Consider the following 23003-nt stretch of genomic DNA (forward strand, 5'->3'; position numbering starts at 1 on the left):
ATTTTATTATTTATTTATTTATTTATTTATTTATTTATTTATTTATTTATTTATTTATTTATTTATTTATTTATTTATTTATTTATTTATTTATTTATTAAATTTTTATACCGCCCTTCTCCCAAAGGACTCAGGGCGGTGAACAGCCAAGGTTAAAATACATACAATATGAAAATTAAAATAATTTAAAAAATAATTAAATCAATTTGGCTTCCTAATTTTAAAACCCCTTACCCATAAAATTAAACAATTAAAATCTTAAGCCAGCCCGGCTTGCTGAAACAAGAAAGTCTTCAAAGCCCAGCGGAAAGTACGGAGGTCCGGGATCAGTCGTATCCCTGGGGGTAGTTCGTTCCAGAGGGCGGGTGCCCCCACAGAAAAGGCTCTCCCCCTGGGGGTCTCCAGTCGACATTGCTTGATCGACAGCACCCTGAGGAGACCCTCTCTGTGGGAGCGTATTGGCCGGTGGGAGGTTATCGGTGGAAGAAGGTGGTCTTGTAGATATCCAGGCCCTAAGCCATGGAGCGCTTTAAAGGTGAGAACCAAAACCTTGAAGTGCACTCGGAAGACCACCGGAAGCCAGAGCAGCTCGCGCAGGGGAGATGTTACATGGGAGCGCCATGTCGCCCCCATAATCACCTGTGCGTTATGCTGCATTCTGATTCTACAGTTGTTGAAATTAATTTTTTTCCTCATTAATCTACACTCATTACCCCATAATGACAAAGTGAAAACAGAATTTTAGAAATTTCTTTAAATTTATTAAAAAGATAAAAACTGAAATATCACATTGGCTTAAGTATTCAGACCCTTCACTCAGTACTTTGTTGAAGCACCTGACATTTGGCAGCAATTACAGCCTTGAGTCTTTTTGGGTATGAAGCAACAAGCTTTGCACACCTGGATTGGGGGATTTTCTGCCATTCTTCCTTGCAAATCCTCTCAAGCTCAGTTAGGTTGGATGGTGACCGACGGTGGACAGCCATTTTCATATCCCTCTAGAGATGTTCAATAGGGTTCAAGTCAGGGCTCTGGCTGGGCCACTCTAGGACATTCACAGAATTGTCCCTAAGCCACTCCTGTGTTATCTTGGCTGTGTGCTTAGAATTGTTGTCATGTTGGAAAGTGATCCTTCTGTCCAGTCTGAGGTCCTGAGCACTGTGGAACATCTTTTCATTGAGGATATCCCTGTACATTCAGCTTTCCCTCAACCCTGCCCAGTTTTCAGTCCCTGCTGCTGAAAAACACCCCATGGTATGATGCTACCACCATCATTCTTCACTGTTGGGATGATATTGGGCAGGTGATGAGCAGTGCCTGGTTTCTCCAGATATAATGTTTAGAATTGAAGCCAAACAGTTCAATCTTGGTTTGATAAGACCAAAGAATCTTATTCCTCACAGTCTGAGAGCCCTTCAGGTGCTTTTTGGCAAACTCCAAATGGACTATAATGTGTTTTGCACTGAGGAGAGGCTTCTATCTAGCCACTCTGCCATAAAACCCAGATCAGTGGAGGGCGGCATTAGTGGTTGTCCTTCTGGAACTCTATCCCATCTCAACTCTTTGGAGTTCAGTCAGAGTGACCATCAGGTTCTTGGTCACCTCTCTTACTAAGGACCTTCTCCCCCAATTGCTCAGTTTGACTGGGTGACCAACTCCTGCAAGAGTCCTGGTTGTGCCAAACTTCTTCCATCTGAGAATTATGGAGGGTCTGAACATTTCTGAATGCACTGAATGTAAGAGACCTCACTTTCATTAAATTTCTCTTTTGAAAGCTATTTGGGGACAAGGGCTCTGTTTACAACATAGAACTATTTAAATAACTACTGTATGGGAATGAGAGAAACCGGAGACACAATATCACATTCAAAGGAGCTAATAGCACGATAGCATTCCTTCCACCACCCTGCATTCTGCTTTCAAGAACAAAAATACTGAATAAAAATAATGCTGAAAGAAGTGAGGCCATCCAATTAAACAGAGCTGAGTCTTTCATTTGTCTACATGGAAGAAAAAGTAGCTACCAAAAAAGTAAACTAGCACCTGTGTAAAATAGCATTAATAGTACAATACAAAGGCAATGAGTTAAAATTGTTGTTTTATTGTCACAGAGAACAGGTAGTCCTTGACTTATGGCCATAACTGAGCCCAAAATTTATGATGCTAAGTATGATAGTTGTTAAGTGAGTTTTGCCTCATTTTACAATCTTTCTTGCCACAGTTGTTAAGTGAATCACTGCTGTTGTTAACTTAGTAACACGGTTGTCAAATGAATCTGGCTTCACCATTGAATTTGTTTGTCAGAAGGTTTAAAAAGGTGATCACATGACCTTGGGCCCTGCAACTGTCATAAATATGAAGCAATTGCCAAGCATCTGAATTTTGATTACTCTCAAATTTGATTATGGGATGCTGCAACAGTCATATGAAAAATGGTCATAAGTCACTTTTTTCAGTGCCATTGTATCTTTGAATGGTCACTAAACGAATGTACAATGGTCATATGTTTGTAAAGTCGAGGACTCCCAGTATCCTTCCTTACATTTACTCTATTAAATGACTAATATAGAAGAAGAAAATGACACATTCAGTTTTAACAGCACAAAAAGTCATAGCAATGATTTATTCTTCCTTCTTGAGCACTTACATATAAAGTCACCACCTTCTTCAGCCATTTCTGGTATCTGCCAAAACCAAAAGGACAGAAATATCAATCAGATCATTAGAATGTCTTCCATAAAACTAAGTTATCTTAAAGCTCACTAATTTTCCTGCCTTAAAAACAATGTACACCATGAGTAAAATGAAGTATCTGCAATGATATACTATCTCTGATCTGATTTTTTATTATCTATAGGTTTATATTAAGGACTGTCTGAATTACTAAGAATTCCAAAAGAAATACCGTTTCCAGAAAGAAAAATATATGTATATCACTAGGTATACCAATGTACCAATGCTTACGTTATTTTTTGTCCATTATACAAAACTCAGTTCCATATGTGACTTACCAGCCATTTTACCCATGTTAGTTAAAAATCACATCTTGAATTGAATTGAATGCTTTATTTGGTCAAGTGTGATTAGACACACAAGGAATATGTTGTGATATGGTCAATATTATAAAATTCCTCATGGATATACAAATTGCTTAACAATGGCATATAAATTTAATAAAATAAACAAGTAAAGAAATGAATGAATGAATAAAGAGCAATGTAAATTTCAGACTTCTAATGTCTTCCAAGGACTTTTCTTGACTCCCAAGATTTCTAAGCATTTGTGATGCAATCTACCAATTCTTGAACTGACAGAAAAGTATGCTGACATTTGTTCTCCTAATTATTGAGTAATAATGCCTTGGAGAAAAAGTAAGGGATAAGGAATGTCACTAGATTATTTTTAGATTCAGATTTAGCACTCTTTAAGTTCTCAGTCCATGTTCAGAAACAACATTTTGCTTCATGTGTACAGAGAAGAGATTGTGACCATCACGAGCACTTCCTCCACTTCAACCCATGCTCCTGCTCTATAACTGAGATCTGCCAGTCAAACTAACAGGCATGGACGACTGCATGGAACAAGGTGTCCAATCTTCTTTTCTGCAGCCTAAACCCAAAATGGTAATGGTGGCAATGGTAAGAATGGCAAAATAGCGCCCAGTAACTAAAAGGGAGAATGTGTATCCAGAGTAGCCTAAAGTGGAGAAAAGCAGCTCAACTAATACTTGGCCTGATCACATTGTTGATGAAGTGTGCTGGATTGATAAAAGCTGTGTTTGAAGAAGAGGGAAAATATTACTTTAAAACTGAAACACTTAAAAAAGAGTTGCTTTAGCTATGGACTAGGATTATTGTTGTTTTTGTTAGTTGCGAAGTCGTGTCCGACCCATCACAACCCCATGGACAACATTCCTCCAGGCCTTCCTGTCCTCTACCATCCTCTGGAGTTTAAGCTCACACCTACTGCTTCAGTGACTCCATCCAGCCACTTCATTCTCTAGGCCCCCTTCTTCTTTTGCCCTCAATCTTTCCCAGCATTAGGCTCTTCTCCAGTGAGCCCTTCCTTCTCATTAGGTGGCCAAAGTATTTGAGTTTCATCTTCAGGATCTGGCCTTCTAAAGAGCAGTCAGGGTTAATCTCCTATAGGAATGATCGGTTTGATCGCTTTGCAGTCCAAGGGACTCGCTGGAGTCTTCTTCAGTACCATTGTTCAAAGGCCTCAATTCTTTAGTGCTCAGTCTTTCTTATGGTCCAACTTTCACAGCCATACATTGCAACTGGGAAAACCATAGCCTTGCCTATAAGCACTTTTGTTGGCAGAGTGATGACTCTGCTTTTTAGTAAGCTATCTAAATTTGTCATAGCTTTCCTCTCCAGGAGCAAATGTCTTTTAATTTCTTGGCTGCAGTCCCCATCTGCGGTGATCTTGGAGCCCAGGAAAATAAAATCTGTCACTATCTCCATTTCTTCCCCATCTATTTGCCAGGAGAGTTTTAGTTTAGTTTTCTTAATGTTGAGTTTCAAGCCAACTTTTGTACTCTCCTTCTTCATCCGCATCAAATGGCTTTCTGTCATTACAGTGATATCATATGCATATCTGAGGTTGTTGATATTTCTCCTGGCAATCTTAATTCCAACTTTTGATTCATCTAGCCCCGCCTTTCTCATGATGTGCTCTGCATATAAGTTAAACAGGCAGGGTGGCAGTATATAGCCTTGCTGGACTCCTTTCCCAATTTTGTTACTGTATGTCTACCTGCATACCTCTCAAAAAGACCGTAAGGCAGTGTTTCTCAACCTTGTCAACTTGAAGAGGTGTAGACTTCAACTCCCAGAATTCCCCTGCCAGCAACTTTAATTCTGGAAGTTAAAGTCCATACCTCTTCAAGTTGACAAGGTTGAAAAACGTTGCTATAAGGATACTACAAAAAAGATTCACATGAAAAAAAAGGTCAAATTTGACAACCTTACAGAGATTTAGAGAAGAATCTTTTCACTTTGGAAAAAGTAGTAACATTTGGTAATCCTCCTGAGAAATATATTCTTGCATAGGGAAAAGTCAATAACGGGGAACCTGGCTGAAAAACGCACCCTCTCTGCCCCATAAGCTTTCAAGAACATTTCCAAAACCACATTTCATAACATTTAAAACCATGTTATTATTATTATTTTTTTAAAGGCAGTATATTTCACAATATTGTGTAAAACAAAGCCTTGGGTGTAACGTCTATCTCTGCTGCAACAAAAGGATACTCCATGAACCACACCTATCCCTAAAGTGACCAAAAAACCCTTCCAGATTTATTTAGCAGACAAGTGGCTAAAAGTGGTGCAATCACCAGATAGATAGAAATTTGCATCCTGTCAATAAGCCATTATTTTAGAATGCAGGTCAATTCAAAGTGTGCAATCCAGTCCTTTCACAAAACATAAAATGTACATTTAAAAAAAAAAAAACTCATACGAAGAAAAATGATTTAATGCAGAAAATAAAAATAAAGGAGAATATTTGTCACTCTGGGTTGAAATGAGGGAGTGCTTTCTCAGCTTGATTTGTTTTCTTGCAGATGTTTCATTACCGAAACTAGGTAACGTCACCAGTGCTATTAGCACTAAGAAAACAACCAGGTTCAGAGAGCACCAAGACCCCACATAAAATAAAGAGAAGGAATAAATCATAAAACTCTAGTGCTTATTAACAAATTGTTTCTTGTTTATTAGATTTATATACCACCTTTTGTACAAGAGCTCAAGGCAATATATACAGTACACCACTCAACTGAGATAGGTTTGGTTAACAAAGAGTGACTCATTCAATGTTGCCCAGTGAGCTTCTGTAGCTGAGAGTGGACTGCAACATGGGTCTCCACCACCTCCTAGTTCAGCACTTTAAACATACCACACTTTTCAAACAAATACAGCTTTGCAAAAAGGAACAGTTCCACGTTTCATTTACTTTTAGAAATAAATGTGAGCTTCTTTAAATACTTTTTTGATGTAAAATTCTATGTTTTTGCTATAATGCTTAAATTTTGCCTACCTTTATTCCAGTTTGATAGCTTACTGTAGAATTATCATTGGAAGATGAGTTACATAATATAGTCAAACAATGGGACAGTAGTCAATCTCTTTCCTGAATCTTCTTTGTATGTGTTACAAAAATACACTACTTCCTACCATTTCTGTCCAAAGATTTAGTTTGGCTGGATGAAACCTCAAGAATCTATTTAGCTTGGGGGGGGGGGGATTATATCCACCAGTAACAATTCTGCAAAACAGAAGCCATTTTAATCCCTAACAAAAGAACATTGGTTCTATGAGATTTAAGCATCTAGGATCTAATTGTAAAACAAAGAATATTACCTTCCTTCCAGTGCATGGTTTACATGGTTTTCTTTTTCTTTTAAACTATAAACCTCTACAGGATTCTATTATTTCAGCAGGGCTGATTCCCAGGCATGTTTTATAGTATTATGAATACAACTCTGAGCATTTTTTTCTGAAAAAACATATGTATAGTTGTATTGCCTAATTTTTAGAACTTTCATAGTGCAATCCTATACACACCTCAACTGAAAAAAAATCACTGAATTCAGTGAAGCTTGCTTATTAATATTAGGATGACAGGTATATTCTTTTACTGTTTTATATATACTGTTTTATATATTGGCAATCATGATGTGCTTTCACTGGAAAAAGGACATGGAGGGGGTGAGACCTATGAGGACTTATTTAATTCTTACAGTTTTAAAAGTTAGTTGTATAGTCAGATAAACATTCTCTGAGTGGCATAAAACCATGATACATGAATACTCAGGAATAAATCTCAGACTCCAATGATAGAGTTAACTGTATCGGAGGCTTCATCCAGTAGAATTGCAAAAAGAATGTTGAACTGCAGTTTCAAAACAAACCTCCTTAATTCTTACTTTGCTATAAGCTTTGGAAGAGAGGTAAGCAACGGATCAAAATTGCTCTGCTTATTTCATAGCAGACATTGTGAGAATGAAGGGGAAAGAAATTACTATTCAATCTTATAAAGTCATACACCAACAAAATGTCAAAAACAAGATTAATATATTTTATCCTGAGATATAGGATATCTGTAAAAAAATCCTAAACCCTTATGTCCCTATGAATAAAATGGTTCTCTATTATCATTTAAAATACTATTTTCAGAGACAAAAGGCAAAATTCCAATTCACTATAAAAAGTAATTATAGTCACTGCAATGCTGTTGTTTAAAAATAATATACATATATATGAATAATGACACCAGCTGAAGAAATAACATTTATTTGTTTCAATTTGTATACCGCCCTTCTCCAATAGGACTCAGGGTGGTGAACAGCCAAAATAAAAAACAAGACATACAAAATTTAAAAACAGTTTAAAATAATTAAATATTTTTGGCCACAATTTAAAACAAACCCAATTTAAAATCAATTAAAACTTAACCCAAAACTGTGGGATCAAGCCAGCCCGGCTATTGAAATAAATAAGTTTTCAGGGCCAGACGAAAAATCCGGAGGTCTGATATTGTACATATCTCTGGGGGGAGGTTGTTCCAGAGGGCAGGTGCCGCCACAGAGAAGGCTCTCCCCCTGGGGGTCGCCAGCCGACACTGTTTGGCGGACGGCACCCTGAGGAGGCCCACTCTGTGCAAGCGTACTGGCCGGTGGGAGGCTATTGGTGGCAGAAGGCGGTCTCGTAAATACCCCGGCCCTAAGCCATGGAGTGCTTTAAAGCTGGTCACCAACACCTTGAAGCGCACCCGGAAGACCACCGGGAGCTAGTGCAGCTCGCGCAGGAGATGTGTCACATGGGAGCGCCCCGTCGTTCCCATAATCCCCCGCGCGGCCGCATTCTGGACCAGCTGGAGCCTCCGGGTGCACCCCAGGGGGAGCCCCATGTAGAGAGCGTTGCAGTAGTCCAGGCGGGAGGTGACGAGTGCCTGAGTGACCATGCGTAGGGAGTCCCGATCTAGAAAGGGGCGCAACTGGCATATCAGGCGAACCTGATAAAAAGCCCCCCTGGCCACAGCCATCAAATGGTCTTCTAAAGACAGCCATGCATCCAGGAGGACACCCAAGTTGCGAGCTCTCTCCGTGGGGGCGAGTGATTCGCTCCCAATAGCCAGCGATGGCACCAGCTGGCTATATCGGGACGCCGGAAGCCACAGCCACTCGGTCTTGGAAGGGTTGAGTCGGAGCCTGTTTCTCCTCATCCAGGCCCGCACGGCCTCCAGGCACTGGGACATCACTTCAAGGGCATCGTTGGGGTGGCCTGGGGTGGAGATGTACAGCTGGGTGTCGTCAGCGTACTGATGGAACTCTACCCCGAAACCGGTCAGAGAGGTAGGAGGGAACCACCGCAGAACGGTGCCCCTCACCCCCAGTCCCTCCAACCGGTGCAACATGATACCATGGTCAATGGTATCAAAAGCCGCTGAGAGATCTAATAGGACCAGGATAGAGGAGCAATCCCTATCCCGAGCCCTCCAGAGATCATCCACCAACGCGACCAATGCCATTTCCGTGCTGTGCCCAGGCCGGAAGCCGGACTGGAGCGGGTCTAGATAGACAGCTTCATCCAGGTACCGAGGAAGCTGCTGAGCCACCACACTCTCAACAACCTTTGCAACGAAGCGAAGATTGGAGACTGGACGATAGTTAGCCAAAACAGCCGGATCCAGAGAGGGCTTCTTGAGGAGGGGCCTCACCACCACTTCTTTCAAAGCGGCCAGTAGGACTCCCTCACTCAGAGAAGCGTTAACAATCCTCTGGAGCCAGCCTCGTGTAACCTCCCGGGAAGCCAGTACCAACCAGGAGGGACACGGGTCCAATAAACATGTGGTCGCGTTCAGCTGTCCCAGGATCCTGTCCATGTCCTCGGGAGCCACAGGATCGAACTCCTCCCAGATAACGCTCTCAAGACCTGCCTCAGTCATCCCGTCCGGACATACCCAGTCAGAGGCCAGCCCTTCAGTCGGTGAAAATAGTTCATATTCTGTTCAGTGGTATATTATTCTTCAGGATAAGTGAGATAAAAATCTAATAAATATAAAAATACAATCAGAAGAGTCATATAATTATGTCATAAATGATTGTTGAGGACAAGGATGGCCATCTGAACTATTTAACATCAACTCTAAACAATGCAGGATTTAAAAGATAAACATATACTATAAAACTATTTGCCCAATCATTAATTCATTTATATTAAAAATAAGATGAAGTATGGGTGAGAGATGACAGATTAACATATGAATTCATACTTGAATTGATTCCTGTCCCAAATCCACTTCATGTCTTACAGTACTCTCTTCCAGTATTTAAGATTGCCTTAATTTCAAGCCTGAACAATGCCTTTAAAATGTAGTCCTTGGTTGCTTGTATGAATGTGACACAACTGACCCCTACTGGCTCCAGAGATAGTTACTAAAATTGTGTTACCCATTTATATTGAAGAAAATGCAATACACGTTTGACAATATTGCTTCAGTGATAAAAATGTCATCCCATTTATAACCAATACCAAGAGTCCAGTAGGTGGAATGTATCAGTGCAACTGAGTAGAAGAAAGAAAATTAAAACTATACTCACTTACCTGGAAGTAAATCAAGTTAACAAATTTTGTTCCAAGTTCTAATTTAGTTATTTTACAGAATAGTAATTAGATGAGATTTTAGCAATTAGTACTTTAGAAATGAGACAGAAATAAAATCCTGCAATAAAATGAGCTATAGGAAAAATTCTAGAAAATGTAGGATATTGTCTTATACATTTTAAGATGAAAACATGTCACAGCAAATCCAGAGTTAAACTTAAAAATAAGTCTGAAATAAAAGCATATTTTCTGCTAAAACATCATATAACTATAATTAAAAGTGTCCCTGTCCAAATGTCATTCTTCTGGTTCTTCCAAAGTACATGTAATACAGCATATTTATTAAGTTTTGACAGAAAACAGTGAAATACGACCCTAAATACAAGCAAATAGCATAAAATGTATGTCCATGCAGTACAGCCCCTTGGAAACATCTCTGCTGATCTTTCATTATTTAATTTCCAAACACAATCAGTGAGATTTAATGGTGATTAATTGTGGAATTCAGTACAGTACACATATACTAGATGTTCCACTGAATACTGAACTTGTCTTAACATGCCATTCAGACACTGCTTCTCCATATATCAGTCTCGCTAATAAATCCGTAATCACTAACTCCATTATAGAGGAAGAAATGTTTACTGCCGTGGAAGAATAGGAGATGCAAAAGATGATTTCTGCATATGTTTAATATTAACCACACGTTAAGAACTATCAAGTCACTAGTGATTAGTACAGTATTCCACTTCTTACTCTTCAATCATAAGAGTGGAAAAATGGTAAAAATATGTGCTTTGCTTAAAGTTTCAAGTATTCTTTCTATGGTTTTGCTTATCCATGCAGTAGCTGCTTGGAGTTACTTTGCATACTGCGCTTAAAAGAATGAGATACGTTCGCTTGATCAAATTCCTTCATAGGAAGTTCGAGAATAAACTTTTGCATAAAAGGGACAGAGAGGTGGTCCCTTCCCTCTGATTGCCCTTCGTGGATTTTGGAACAGGCTGTCGCAGAATTGAACAGGTGAGTTTTGCAGCAGTTAAAGCGCTGCATTCCAGATGTGGTGCGCTTCTGTTCTTATGCTGCCCTACGAGAGGACGGGCGCTGTGTCCGACCCAGCCAGACTAGAGAGCGCCTGGCTTTTTTCTTGGCCGATGATTCGAGCCTTAAGTCCGGGCGAAAGGAGGAGGAAAGGAAGGATCCGAGGCGGCTCCGTCCTCCTTCTCCTGCACACGCCAAACCCCTTGCCCTTACTAGGCAGGCGAGTGGCACCCACAAAGGCCCATCCCACCACCGCTCGCCGGACGGCTCATTTTGTGCCTCAGTCTCGCTCCCAGGTTATCCCACCCGGTTCTAGCACGGGATTCGGGGGGGAGGGGGGAGAGAAAGGGCGGAGGAGCCTCGACAGCCGAGGGCGGCGGCGGCAGCGGTAGCAGCAGCAGGCAAGCCCGTCACCTCCACGCAGGGAGGCAGCGGCTTGCCTGGGTCGGGCCGGGGATCCGGGAGCGGCTCCGCCGGGTTTTGCCTCGGACCCGCCTCACCCTTTCACAGTGCGCGCGGCCGCGGGCGGCTGCTGCCTGTAACAAAGAACAGGCGGCGTGGAGGACGCGAGCGGGACGGAGGGGAGGGAGGAGCAGGCGGCAGCACGGGCGGAGAAGGGACCCCGCCGCGCCGCCCTGGGAAACTCCACGGGTGGAAAAGGGCTCACCGGCACTGGGTCCCGCGCACGGGGCAAGGAGCAGTTCCTGGGAGTAAGAGAGAGACGTGGATCAAGGCGGGGGCTTGGCATTACCTGTTTTTGGAATGTTGATACCCGGATCGAGTCCGGACTCCGGGTTCCGATCCGAGCCGGAAGCCACGCGCCACCGGAAGCTAACGCGTGGCGTCGCAAAGCATCATGGGAATTGTAGTTCGGGGCGGGATAAAGTTGACTTGCTCGAACCAGATAGACGGAGAAGCTAACAACTGTCAGCCAAGTTGATTGGCAGCACAGAAAGGAAAGGAGCGAATTACTGCCTTAGTAGCTGCTGTATAGACATTAGCACTGGTTCGCTTACAGCCATTCCATATCGAAGTCCGGGAGAAATTCCGGCATTAACAGAATGCGAAGGCACAGATTTGGTAATAGAAGTGGATTACTGAAAACAGTAGAATGAATAAAAACTGATTACGTCCAACTTTTGATCAAGCAGATGAATGTGATGAAGCTAGTTTGTGTTAATGCAGTTCCTTCAAGTTGCCAGTGAATGTCAACTATCACTGGAGACTTGATTTTAAAGTAGGAGAATATGACTCGAGTGGCATTCAGAATGGAGCTGTAGCTATAGCTTTCAGTTCCATTTCTGTAATTAGGATATAAATTGAATGAATAAATAAATCCCAATTAAACTCTTATTTCACGAATGTGTTGTGTGTCTCAATATGACCATGGAGCAATACCTGACTTCCAGACTGAAGGCTCATTTTCATCACTGTTAACTATAGTACAAAGGCATCCCACTATTTTTAGAGGACAGATCCTCAGTGAGACAGCTTTTTATCCCCAGTTCATTATGGAGACAACCTTAATTTGTCCACAGCTGTTCCCATTTTAAATCAGACTTTTCTATTTTCTTCTGACACAATCCTTGATGTATGAACAACTACTACAGTGCATATCATTCATATTGATGGTCAGAAGCTCATATTTGATAATACCTACTGGTCAATTGAAGCTAATGGAGAGGGGGGAACCTGCCCTCTGGTCACCGAGGTCCAACTTTCATGTCCATTCCAATTGGCAGAAGAAACAACTTCTGGATTCTACAGAAACATCTGCCCCATAATACTTAACCTGCACTTCTACCTTAAGACCTATCAAAAAATAAATGTTTAAGAAAAGACTTATAGTTGAATTTTAGCTGGAGAGAGTTCTATTGGTGGTTTTGTCTGAAATAAGTTGTTCTTTCAACAAAGAATTTTTCGTGTCTGTTTTGCATTGTCTTTATTACTTTGGAAAGCAAAACACCATTTTACATATTATATGGGCTATTTCTGGGTGCTGCTGACTGGCCATTCATTATCAGCACCATTACTTTCCTGCAGGGTTACCAATCTGGTATATTTGGGATCTGGGTTGAAACTGTCAAGAGTTCTGCCAATTCCCCTGCTAGCCCAAGAAGGACCAACATTATCCAGAGCGGGTGATAGGGTAGAAGACTGGCTAGGATGAAGTGAGAGATAGTTCTCACAATGTGTCTTGTCAGCTTTCTCCTGCTTCACCCTAGCTTATTCTCTGCTCCATCAACGTGTCAAAAACTAGTGGAATATTCATATCCATATTTTTAAAAACCTGGGTTAATGATATGGAGCATGTGATCAAACTTGATCATGTCACGGGCCAGATTGTGAGTATTGTGACTTTTTTTATCTTTGCGGAGCCAGGCTGGGCATGGCCTGCACATGACGTATCCCCCCTGCAGGCCGCCAATTTGACAGGCCTGATATGGAGCATTCCCATGACTTATGACTTTAAAGTTACATGCTTTAAGAAGAATAATCCCCCCCCTCTCTCTCTCTCTCTCTCACACACACACACACACACACACACACACACACACATCCTGATGACACTAGTTGGATAGAGAAATAAAGCCAGGAGAATCTACCAATTATTGCCCTTAAATTGTTCCTCAGCAAAACTGTATAGATAGGACCATCCACAAGCCGCATTGCTGAGGCAGGTTACAGCATGCCCATCAGAGCAGATCAAATTATGCTGGCAAATGTTTCTGCCAACTCAGGTCCTGGAGGAATGAATGCAGTCATGAGGAAGAACCCTGGGCTATCTTTGAATAGGCTGACCTGGCTGACTGAGTATATGGTTTGATGTAGGAATATCCCAAGAGGATAATGTTAACTGTATGGTTGCTGCTGCATAGTTGTTGCAGCCTAATCATTCTCTCTTTACAAAAATCTTCAAACTGTTCTGTTGCTGTAACAGAGGAAAATTGCCGGGAGAGATTTCATTGCAATCCTTTCCAGCTTGGGCCTGCTAATGCACTAGATAAGAACTCCTGTCATTCCCAACCAAACCCTGCCAATTGGGACCCCTGCCCATTCCTTAAGCCAAATCACTTATTCTATTTTTACTGAAACATTGGTAACTAATTTGCATAAAATAGGGATGTGACTAGCTTAGGGAGTGAGGGAAGTTCATTTTCTTTTGAATGGAGTGAGGGAATCTAGGCTTTCACAGAAGACAGAAAATAATGTTTCATTTTCAGCATTTCTATATTAGAAAAGAGAAAGCAATTTAGATTGTTTTCCAATTTTTTTCCTAGACTGTGCTTATGCACAGAAAATGGAAATAACAGTTTCCATTTTCTATCTCTGTCTCTATCTCTAATTTCCCTTTTTACCTTTATAGGTGGTCTGTGTCTTCCTCTATGAATTCTCCATGAGAGGCCTGGGATTTTGAGAATTCTGCACAGGATCTTAATTGTTCCTAGCACCACACTCTTCGGGACTCAGAGGTCTGATATTGTTCCTGGGATCAGTTGGAGCTACTCTCCCATCTTAGGAGTCCCAGCCCCAAAATGCTGCTACCACTACTGGGATCACTTTGGCCTTTGCTTTCCACATCCTCTTCAGTTCCTCCTTCAGGCTCTGGTACTTCTCCAGCTCCTCACACTCTTTCTTCCTGATGTTGCTGTTACTTGGCACTGCTGCATCCATCACCACTGCTATCTTTGGTCCTTATCTACTATTTGGTTGATTGACTAGTACCTGCTTTTCTGTGTGGGTCTGGAAGTCCCACAGTATCTTAGCTTTCTTAATCTCCATGATCTTCTGTGGGATCTCCCATCTGGACTTAGGACAGTCTAGCACATATTCTGTGCTGATGTTTCTGTATGCAACGCCAGCTACTTGGTTGTGCCATTGTGTATGCTATTCCTGCCTGCATCTTACACCTTGCCACTATGTGTTGGACTGCCTCTGCATAGTCTGCAGCTTGGATCTTGTCTAGTGTGGTAGATCCATGAGTCTACTGTATGAATCTGGTGCTTAATGGCTATACTTGTGTAGCTATGACCAGTGCCTCAGTGCTCTTTTAGTTCAGCTCTTTCCACCCAGGATTTCCCAATATCTGCCACCTCAGCTATCTGTCAATGGCACATTCCATACAGGATCTTGTCTTGCCATAGCACTGCTTGATTTTCTTCCCATGTCTGCTTTTGCCTCAAACATTCTCTCAGCAGCTTGTTTGGGTGCCATCTTAATGATGTATTCTTGGGCGCTCTGAGTTTCATCCAGGACAATGGCTTTGACACTTACTACACCACAACCACCTTCTTTTTAGGTAGTGTATAGTCTCTGGGTGTTGGCCTTGAGGTGAAAACCTCCATACATAATGAGGAGCTTCGGCAGCTTCTGTGTCCTTCTTTGACCAGCTCATTATACTGGCATGGTACATGATGAGTGGCAGATCACACATTAATTGCATAACTCTTTTTCTTCCTTGCCTCCTTATCATGATTCCCATATGACTATGGGATACCAAGGTACTTGTAACTGGTCTGTGCGCCCGCTATGTGGGCTATTGGTAATTCCACCCCATCAATCTTAATTACTTTCCCTCTGTTGACCATCATCTCCCCACCCTTTAGTCTGAATAACAAGTTGATGTCTCATTCATTTTTAGTCTACAACTAGATGTCAACCATGTACAAGAAGTGGCTGATACAGTAGTTTTATCACTCTTGAATTTGTATCCATATCTAATCCTTGTGATTATCTGGCTGAGAACAGCAGTGGGGATAGTGTATCACTGTGGCATATGTTGCACTTGATGGCTACTTGTGTGACCTATTTTGAGTTGACTTCCAGTGTTGTTTTCCACAGTCACATTGAGCTCTTGAGGAAGGCTCTTAGTGTCCTGTTGACTTTTTATACTTCTGAGCTTTCGTAAATCCATGTGTGTGGCATTGAGTCGTAAGCTTTCCTGTAGTCAATCCAGGCTGTGCTCAAATTGGTCTGTCTAGACCAGGGGTGTCAAACTCGTGTCCTGTGGGCCAGATGTGTCATGTGATGGTTCCACCCCCACCCAATTTAGCAAAGGGGGGAAAGTCCAATACATCATGTGACGCCGTGATGATGCGAGTTTGACACCCCTGGTCTAGACCTTTAGTCTTGGGCAACTTCTCTGTTTATGAGCAACTGGCATTTTAGTCTCTGGTGTTGTTTCTAGTGCCCTTCCAAATTGTGCTCATGTACTGGCCCATATAGTACAATAACTTGGTGGTGATGCCTGGTAGAACTTTATATATATTTGTGTGTGGAAGGATCTTTCCTCCAACAGTTCTGTTATGGTCCTTGCAACTTAATACCTCCAACTCTGCAACTTGATTTTCCCTCCATTGCCTTATACCCGTGATGGTGAACCTATGGCACGTGTGCCAAAAGTGGCACACAGAGCCATCTTTCTGGGCATGCCAGCCATCGCCTGTTACTCTTCCGAGTTCCGGCGCGCATGGGAGCACCAGAAACCAGAAGAGCAGCTCTCAGGCACGCATGTGCATGCTGGGAAGCTGAGCTTCTGGTTTTCACACACGCATGTGTGCCAGAAACCAGAAGACCAGGTGACCGGTGCGCATGTGTGTGCCAGAAAGCAGAAGTTCAGCTTCCCGGCATGCACATGTGTGCCGGGGAATTGCTCTTCTCGTTTCTGCCCCCCCCGGTGCGTGTGAGTTTGCTCCTGTTTCAGGACTCGGTACCAAAAAGGTTCACCCACATTGGTTTAGAGAGTGCTGTAAAGAACAACGAAGCGGTATATAAGTCTAAGTGTTATTGCTACTCATTTCTATTAAAACGATTAAGATAAAAATCACAAACCACATGACATACCTTTGGTACTTTTCTTTAAAATCCAGCAACATAATTTTGAGTCATTCAAATAACAATTTTAAAAGTGTTCAAGTATTTGTAAGAGTTACAGAGCAAGTTCTTTTGTTTTTAATTTGGCATTTCATGTGCCAAACACAAAGCTATACATTTTTTTTAAAAGACAAGACCAAATGTCATGCAAACCAATTCTAACTCCAGGTACATGGAAGCAAGTTTACATATGTGTCTAAGATAAACATAGTATAGGTAGTCCTTGTTTAAAACCACTTACTCAGTGACTGAAGTTATGATGACACTGAATGGAAATTCTGGTCCCAATTAGAGTTGTTAAGCAAGGACTACCTGCACTTACTATGGAAATAAAGTATTTCATACAGATAACCCCGTAGCAGTCAGTCTATAATATACTGTCATTACAAAATTGAGAATTTCCACAACTTTCCAGAAATTTCTGTTTCATTTCAATAATGTTTTGTATGTTGGAGTTCATTAGGCTGTATTTTTAACATCATTACTGCAGTTTATGCAAATCACTGATCCATAGGAGGAACAGCTTTATTTCAACGAATTCTTTTCATTTATTGATTTAAATCACAGTGATGGAAATGGCACCAGATTTACCCTGAACAAATGTAACAGAACTTGATTTTAGAATCTACAATCAAGCCATATATTCCATAGCAAATCCCTAGTGAATGAGAATACATAATGTTTGGTAAGAGAGGCAGAATCACTAAGAAATGTTTTTTTTTAAATGAACAAGTTATAATATCCAATGGAAAGAAATGGGGAACACTTCCCCTTATCTTTTCAAATACGCAAACTATGTCAAAACAGAAACATAATAGTTGAAACTTAAAAAGAGTGAGCATGCTCTAATGTCACCTGTCAGTATGCTGCCATTAAATTATTAATATACTCTATTTTAGGATTTCCAAGGCACATTGCAATATTGACAATGTTGTTTCCAAGTATTGTGGAAGTAAGAAATAATCTGTGGTTCTTTATTTTAGACTAAAAGGATATCTACAGAACAAAAAAATTAGATTCCTGTTAAGTAATTATATAAATTACCAGTTTGTATTACTAGCATCTATCAAAAGCAATACATCTACATGTGTTTAACAACTACTGTATCGTGTTTCCTAATTCAATATTTTATTTTTCTTCCAGAAACATGTTAAGGCTGAAAATTTATGCATTTTTATCTGGGATTACATTAAATTCCAATGCATATAACAAGAATTGTTCCTATACATACACACAAGTGCATGCACACATGTGTGCACAAACATACAATTGTACAGTAAAATACAGATCATAAAACTGAAGGAATATGGTAGCATATTTTCAGATTTCATTAAAAGGTATACACTTTCATGAGCTGCATCTTATTTCATCAGCCTTCATCAACTTCAAGAAAGCTTATGCATATTAATAATATGTGTTAGTCTGCAAGATTGAATCCAGACTCCATCTGATTTTTGGATGAACTAATACAGATCTCTCCTACAATTTTCTTAAATCATTCAGCCTTTATCACAATTTCTTGTTTTTTCCATTTTCCCACAGGCACAATAGCCCATTTAAAATTTGCATTGTGGCTCTTTAAAAGTGCAACCACTACAGATATGTATTAATGCAAAAGTTTTTCATTGTAACTCTTAGCTATACTTGAATTTCAAGCAAAAATGCATTTTAAACCTAATTTCTAGAAATTATATTTTAGACTAAGGCCTACTGAATTAAATTAGCTAATTTCCAAATAAATATGAGTTATTCTCTACAGTTTAGTAACCATAGTTCTAACTCCAATCATTCCCTATCTATGCTTTGCTATCTTCTGTGAACCATCTTGCTAGTGAACCTCATAAAGGATATGGTAGTTCATTTTTCTGTAAACAATTAGTCATGTGCAGCTGATACAATTTGGCAGGTTCTAGAATTTATGCATGTGGTCCAACTGATGAGCCATTTAGTTTGGTCTTGCTCTTAAAAATAGTTTTCTTGTTTAGAATTCGTGTTAAGGTTCCTCCTTTCTTTTGAGTACCATCAGATCTGGGTTGCTGTAGGTAGGAAAGATCATTATGTGATTGGCTCATTCCTGGGTCTTTTTTATGGTGTCTTCGAAGAAAAAATAACTTTGCACTCTTTTTTAATATTCCACCTGCAACAATGAAAATATATAGTTAGCTTCACAAATCAACTTTATCTGAAAACCTGAAATTCCCTAAACTACGGCAACTAAGTGCTTCACAGTTATACTGGATCCCATCAATTTCATAACTGCTGGTCAGGGTTGGTGTGGACTTTATGGATTGTGATTTTTTCCTCCCTTAGACAATTACTTAATGTTTCTGAGCACCACCACCAAAGGCAGGAGCTGTTGACATGGTACACGCCTTTTCTTAACAGTAAGTGTTTTTTTAAAAAATCAGAAATGTCCAAAATCTCAGAATGTTAGGCTCCCACCTGAAACTGTAAAGATTTTGAGCTTAAAATGACAAATTCATAACAAATTCACTTCAACTTCCAGAATTAGCATAGCTGGCTGGGGAATTCTTGGAGTTGAAGTCCACACATCTTCAAACTGCCAAGGCTGAGAAACACTGATATACAGTACACATTTTACCAATGGAAATATTTTAGGTACCAAAATGCCAGGAACAACCCACATGAACCTTGCAGATCTTCAGGGTTTCCTAAACCACAGGCTGTAATGAAAAGGTCATTAATCTCAGAGAACAGGAGCTAAGACTGAAACAGTGGTGTCCTTAAGACCTTTAGTTATACACCATCATATTTCATATGCCTGTGGATCTCGCTCAGAACTAGCAAACTGAAACATGTCAAGAGGTTGATCTAGCTCTAAGTATATTTGATATTGAAGTGCATTAAATAGCTCCTTAAATGACTCTGATAGTTGGGAGTTTGAAAGAAAACATCTGAAAACACAATTATATATATATATTATATTGGTGATTTCCTACAACTGTCACTTTTGTGCTAAAACTGTTAGCCATCTCTGACTAGTGATGACGAAGCAGAACAAGAAAGAGGTTTTCCATAAGAAATTTCCTTGACGTAGAGAAAATAAGTTTTCAAATAGTAAAGATTTCTCAGTTATCTTTTGAGAAACAAATAACATAGACTTGCTGAATCAATGAATAGAAAAACATGGACGAAGTCCAGATAAAAGAAAATACATTGAATTGGCTCAAAATTCAACAAGAAAAGTTAAAGCATCTCTCCTTCCCTCGCTCCCTCGCTCCTTCTCTCTCCCTCCCACTCCCCCCCTCTTGCAGTAAACCAACTAAACTGAATTAATAGGTTTTACTTCAAACCTGCTCATCAGGTTTTTGCTGCTATTACAAAATAAATGCAATTCTGGCTCATTTTTATTAAGTTTGTTTTTACTAATTACTCATTTTAAATTAAACCTCAACTAATACTTTAGTAGCAATTACGTCTAGAAATAATATTTTCAGATTTTTTTAGATCTATAATGTATTCAAATATATTTAATTTTGGGAGGCTAAATAGAGAGTACAAAGGAGAAATAGAAAAGGAAACTGGATTCGGCTACTGGAAGAAGGAACAAGACATCAAATGGTCCTGTGCGTGACGGTAGATATATGCTGATAGATATTCAACAAATATAAAGGATTTTAAATTAAAGATTTCATAAATTAAATATACAAATATTATTTTTAATATTGAGCAAACTTTTCTTCAAAATGAATAAAAAAATAATCACAATTAAAACTATGAGGAAAATCAATAACAGCTTTAATGAGCATTACTATCCCCCCCAAAAACCTTATTTGCATATTTTGAACAACATAGAGTTACTATTTTTTTCAAAAGTATGCCAAGAATTACCAAACTTTGGGAGAAGTATATAAATAATTGGTTGGCTTTCAAATCAGAAAGGTTACTTTAATCGAAGCATTTCCTCTATGTAAGTTTTTCATTTTAGATGGACCTACTTCTAACTTCCAGCCTGGCTGTGGGAAAAGGACTTTTAGGAAAATGGGTCAAAAAAAGATTCAAACTTTTATGTTGCCAATTTGTTCAACCTCTGTTTAGCACTTTAGAAGGCACTAAACAAATTGGGCATTTTATGGCCCCCAGGCCATATTTGGCCCTTTGGCTATCCCTGTCTGTCTGTCCCATGTGAGGTCAATTGGAAATTAGAAATCAAATGTAAATAAGTGTACGCCATCCATGCAATACAACTTATTTTGAAGGTGACTGCTTTTTCAATTTATGTGTGCTTATGCACCTTCATAGTAATAAAACCATAGAAATTACTGTTTTTTTATAAAGCAATAAAATTAATATTAATTTAAAATTAATATTGAACAGAATTAAATTCAACCTATTGGTTCAGCCCTCCATAATAATCCCAGTTTCTCATGGTGGCCCCTTGGGAAAATTAATTGCCCACCTGTTCTAGAATAACACATAAATATTGAAAAACCATAGAGAGGTTTTGTTACACACACACATTTACTTTTTAAGTGTTTTTCTTCAAAGACACAATCTGAAAGTAAAACAAAATAGCAACATGGTTGCTCTGTTAAGAAGACTGTTCCAAATTATTACCAGGAAAAAGTAAAGTATAAGAGGAAGTGGCAAGAAATACCACCAGCTTTTCTCTAATCCCTATTCACAACCCTAGTGGGGTCAGGGCACCCCCCCCCCCAATGATATGCTGTATATTTTCTAAGTGTGCCCAAGGCTCAATAATATTGCCTTCCCTGGTTTAAATACAAGACTAATTAGAACAGCTTCCCACTTCTGGCACTCTAAAGTTTTGGACTGGAATTCCAAAGATGCCTAGAATAGAGATGGGGAACTATGGCCCCCTTTAGGACTTGTGGACTTCAACTCCCAGAATTCCTGAGCCAGCATTCTGGGAGTTGAAGTCCACAAGTCATAAAAGGGCCATAGTTCCCCACCCCTGGTTTAGAAAATACCTGACTGGAGAAGGCCATGACACTGATACCCCTTTAATAGGAAAGATTCATACCTTTGGACTTCTTCACAATTTCAGATTCTGAGATGCTTACAGAACTCCCTGATATCTTATCACAGTCTTGGTCTAGTAGTGCATTGTTGTGCCATTGATGGCGACTGTCATCTAAGGTCCAGGCACCATGGCTGTGTTCCTGGGGTTCTTCAAGGGCAGATATCGTTTGGGAGGCAGCTAGTGATACTTTTTCATCTGAAGGGGATTGTGCAAGACACCCTTCAAAACTAAAAGTATCATCTTGGTTACAGGAGCCATCCATGGCTGCTGCATAGTCCATCATTAGTGCAGTTTTGCTGTCCTGAGATAAATTAGTCTGAAATATGAAAAACAAATACCACAGCCAAAGCACCATTAGTTTTGAATAAAATTAGGACCAAAAAAGATTTTTTAGATATGCTTAAAACATTTGTGGCAATGTTCTACCATGCACACTTGGACATGCTGTGGAATAAAAAGCGAGTTTCCTTTAATTTCATAACCATGCTTATTTTTCCCCATGTTCTTCCTACTGTTTAAAATAACTTTTAAAGTAAAATTTAATACAAATATTTCTTTTATAAAATCATATATAATGGGGCAGGGAGCCTGTTTGGAAATATACACCCATGGATCCTTAGTCATTGGGCTGAAATAGAAGTGGTTAAAATCTGCTTGATTTCTTCTTCTGTAAGACCATCAAGTGGTACAGCATCTCTTAGGAATTGGATCTTGCCTCCTTAAGCATTTTTCCCTGTTCTTTTCCTTCTTGTCCACAGCATGTGGCACTTTGTGCCCTGGGACCTACATAATCTTTTGCCCAAGATCATTGCTCCTTTGGTTCTCGGCTTCAGCTGCACGATTCCTCTCTTTCTTCAATGGCCCTTTCTCCTTCCCCCCATCTTTTGTCATACATACTCATTTCTGAATTCCCTTCCTATTCTCTTCTTTTAAATATCTATATTCAGGTTCTACATGTTTTAGTGTAGTGCAACTTGGGATCTCTTCTAACTTCTGTTCATGTAGCTACTCCTATGAAAAATTTTCAAGGTCAAATTATTCTTTCATATTCAGCGCAAAACCTGATATGTTTGAACTAATTCTGCTTTGTTTATTCGTGTCAGAAGCATCACAATTAAAACGAGGCATACTCTACAACATTAAATTTTAAATATAAAATACAAGATTAAAATATGTACAACTTAAACAAGTCTTGCTCAGGAACTAGCAACTTTAATTGTGTTGTCACGCTGCCATGAGGTCCTCAAGTGTACACTGATCAGAACACAAAGAGTAGCTGTACTGTACGTATGGCATGAAAGGAGACATGAAAGCAGCCTCTCCAAAGAATATATGTTCGTAACATATTCGGGCGTCCCCTGGGCAACAGTTTATAGCTGGCCAATCCTTTCAATCCAGAAGCATCTGAAGTGTAGTGAAGTGCTCATTTCCATCGGTGACACTAATTCTACTACAGACATTATTTTCTCAGA

General features: G+C 40.0%; 2 protein-coding genes across 12 annotated transcripts in view; both read right to left on the minus strand.

Annotated features, from left to right (window-relative positions):
• PRDM15 (PR/SET domain 15) overlaps positions 1-11504 on the minus strand; it is an 80363-nt gene extending 68859 nt beyond the window's left edge. For 2 of the 11 annotated variants that reach the window (XM_034423958.3, XM_034423960.3), the window contains exons 1-2: positions 11404-11482; positions 2648-2684 (exon numbers count right to left, since the gene is read on the minus strand). In XM_034423958.3, coding sequence (XP_034279849.1) covers positions 2648-2675 — 28 coding nt within the window. In that variant the 5' untranslated portion in view covers positions 2676-2684; positions 11404-11482. Of the gene's footprint in view, positions 1-2647; positions 2685-11319 lie in introns of all 11 variants that reach the window. The other 9 variants (XM_087895180.1, XM_034423959.3, XM_087895179.1 and 6 more) reach the window with 6 other exon arrangements.
• A 4989-nt stretch (positions 11505-16493) lies between these two features.
• C2CD2 (C2 calcium dependent domain containing 2) overlaps positions 16494-23003 on the minus strand; it is a 41343-nt gene continuing 34833 nt past the window's right edge. Inside the window, exons 13-14 of the mRNA XM_034423955.3 lie at positions 21532-21847; positions 16494-18663 (exon numbers count right to left, since the gene is read on the minus strand). Of these exons, the coding sequence (XP_034279846.1) occupies positions 18443-18663; positions 21532-21847 (537 nt within the window). The 3' untranslated portion in view covers positions 16494-18442. The remainder of the gene's footprint in view (positions 18664-21531; positions 21848-23003) is intronic.

This window comes from Pantherophis guttatus, chromosome 5, assembly GCF_059756535.1.
Source record: "Pantherophis guttatus breed Tessera chromosome 5, ASM5975653v1, whole genome shotgun sequence".
NCBI lineage: Eukaryota > Metazoa > Chordata > Lepidosauria > Squamata > Colubridae > Pantherophis > Pantherophis guttatus.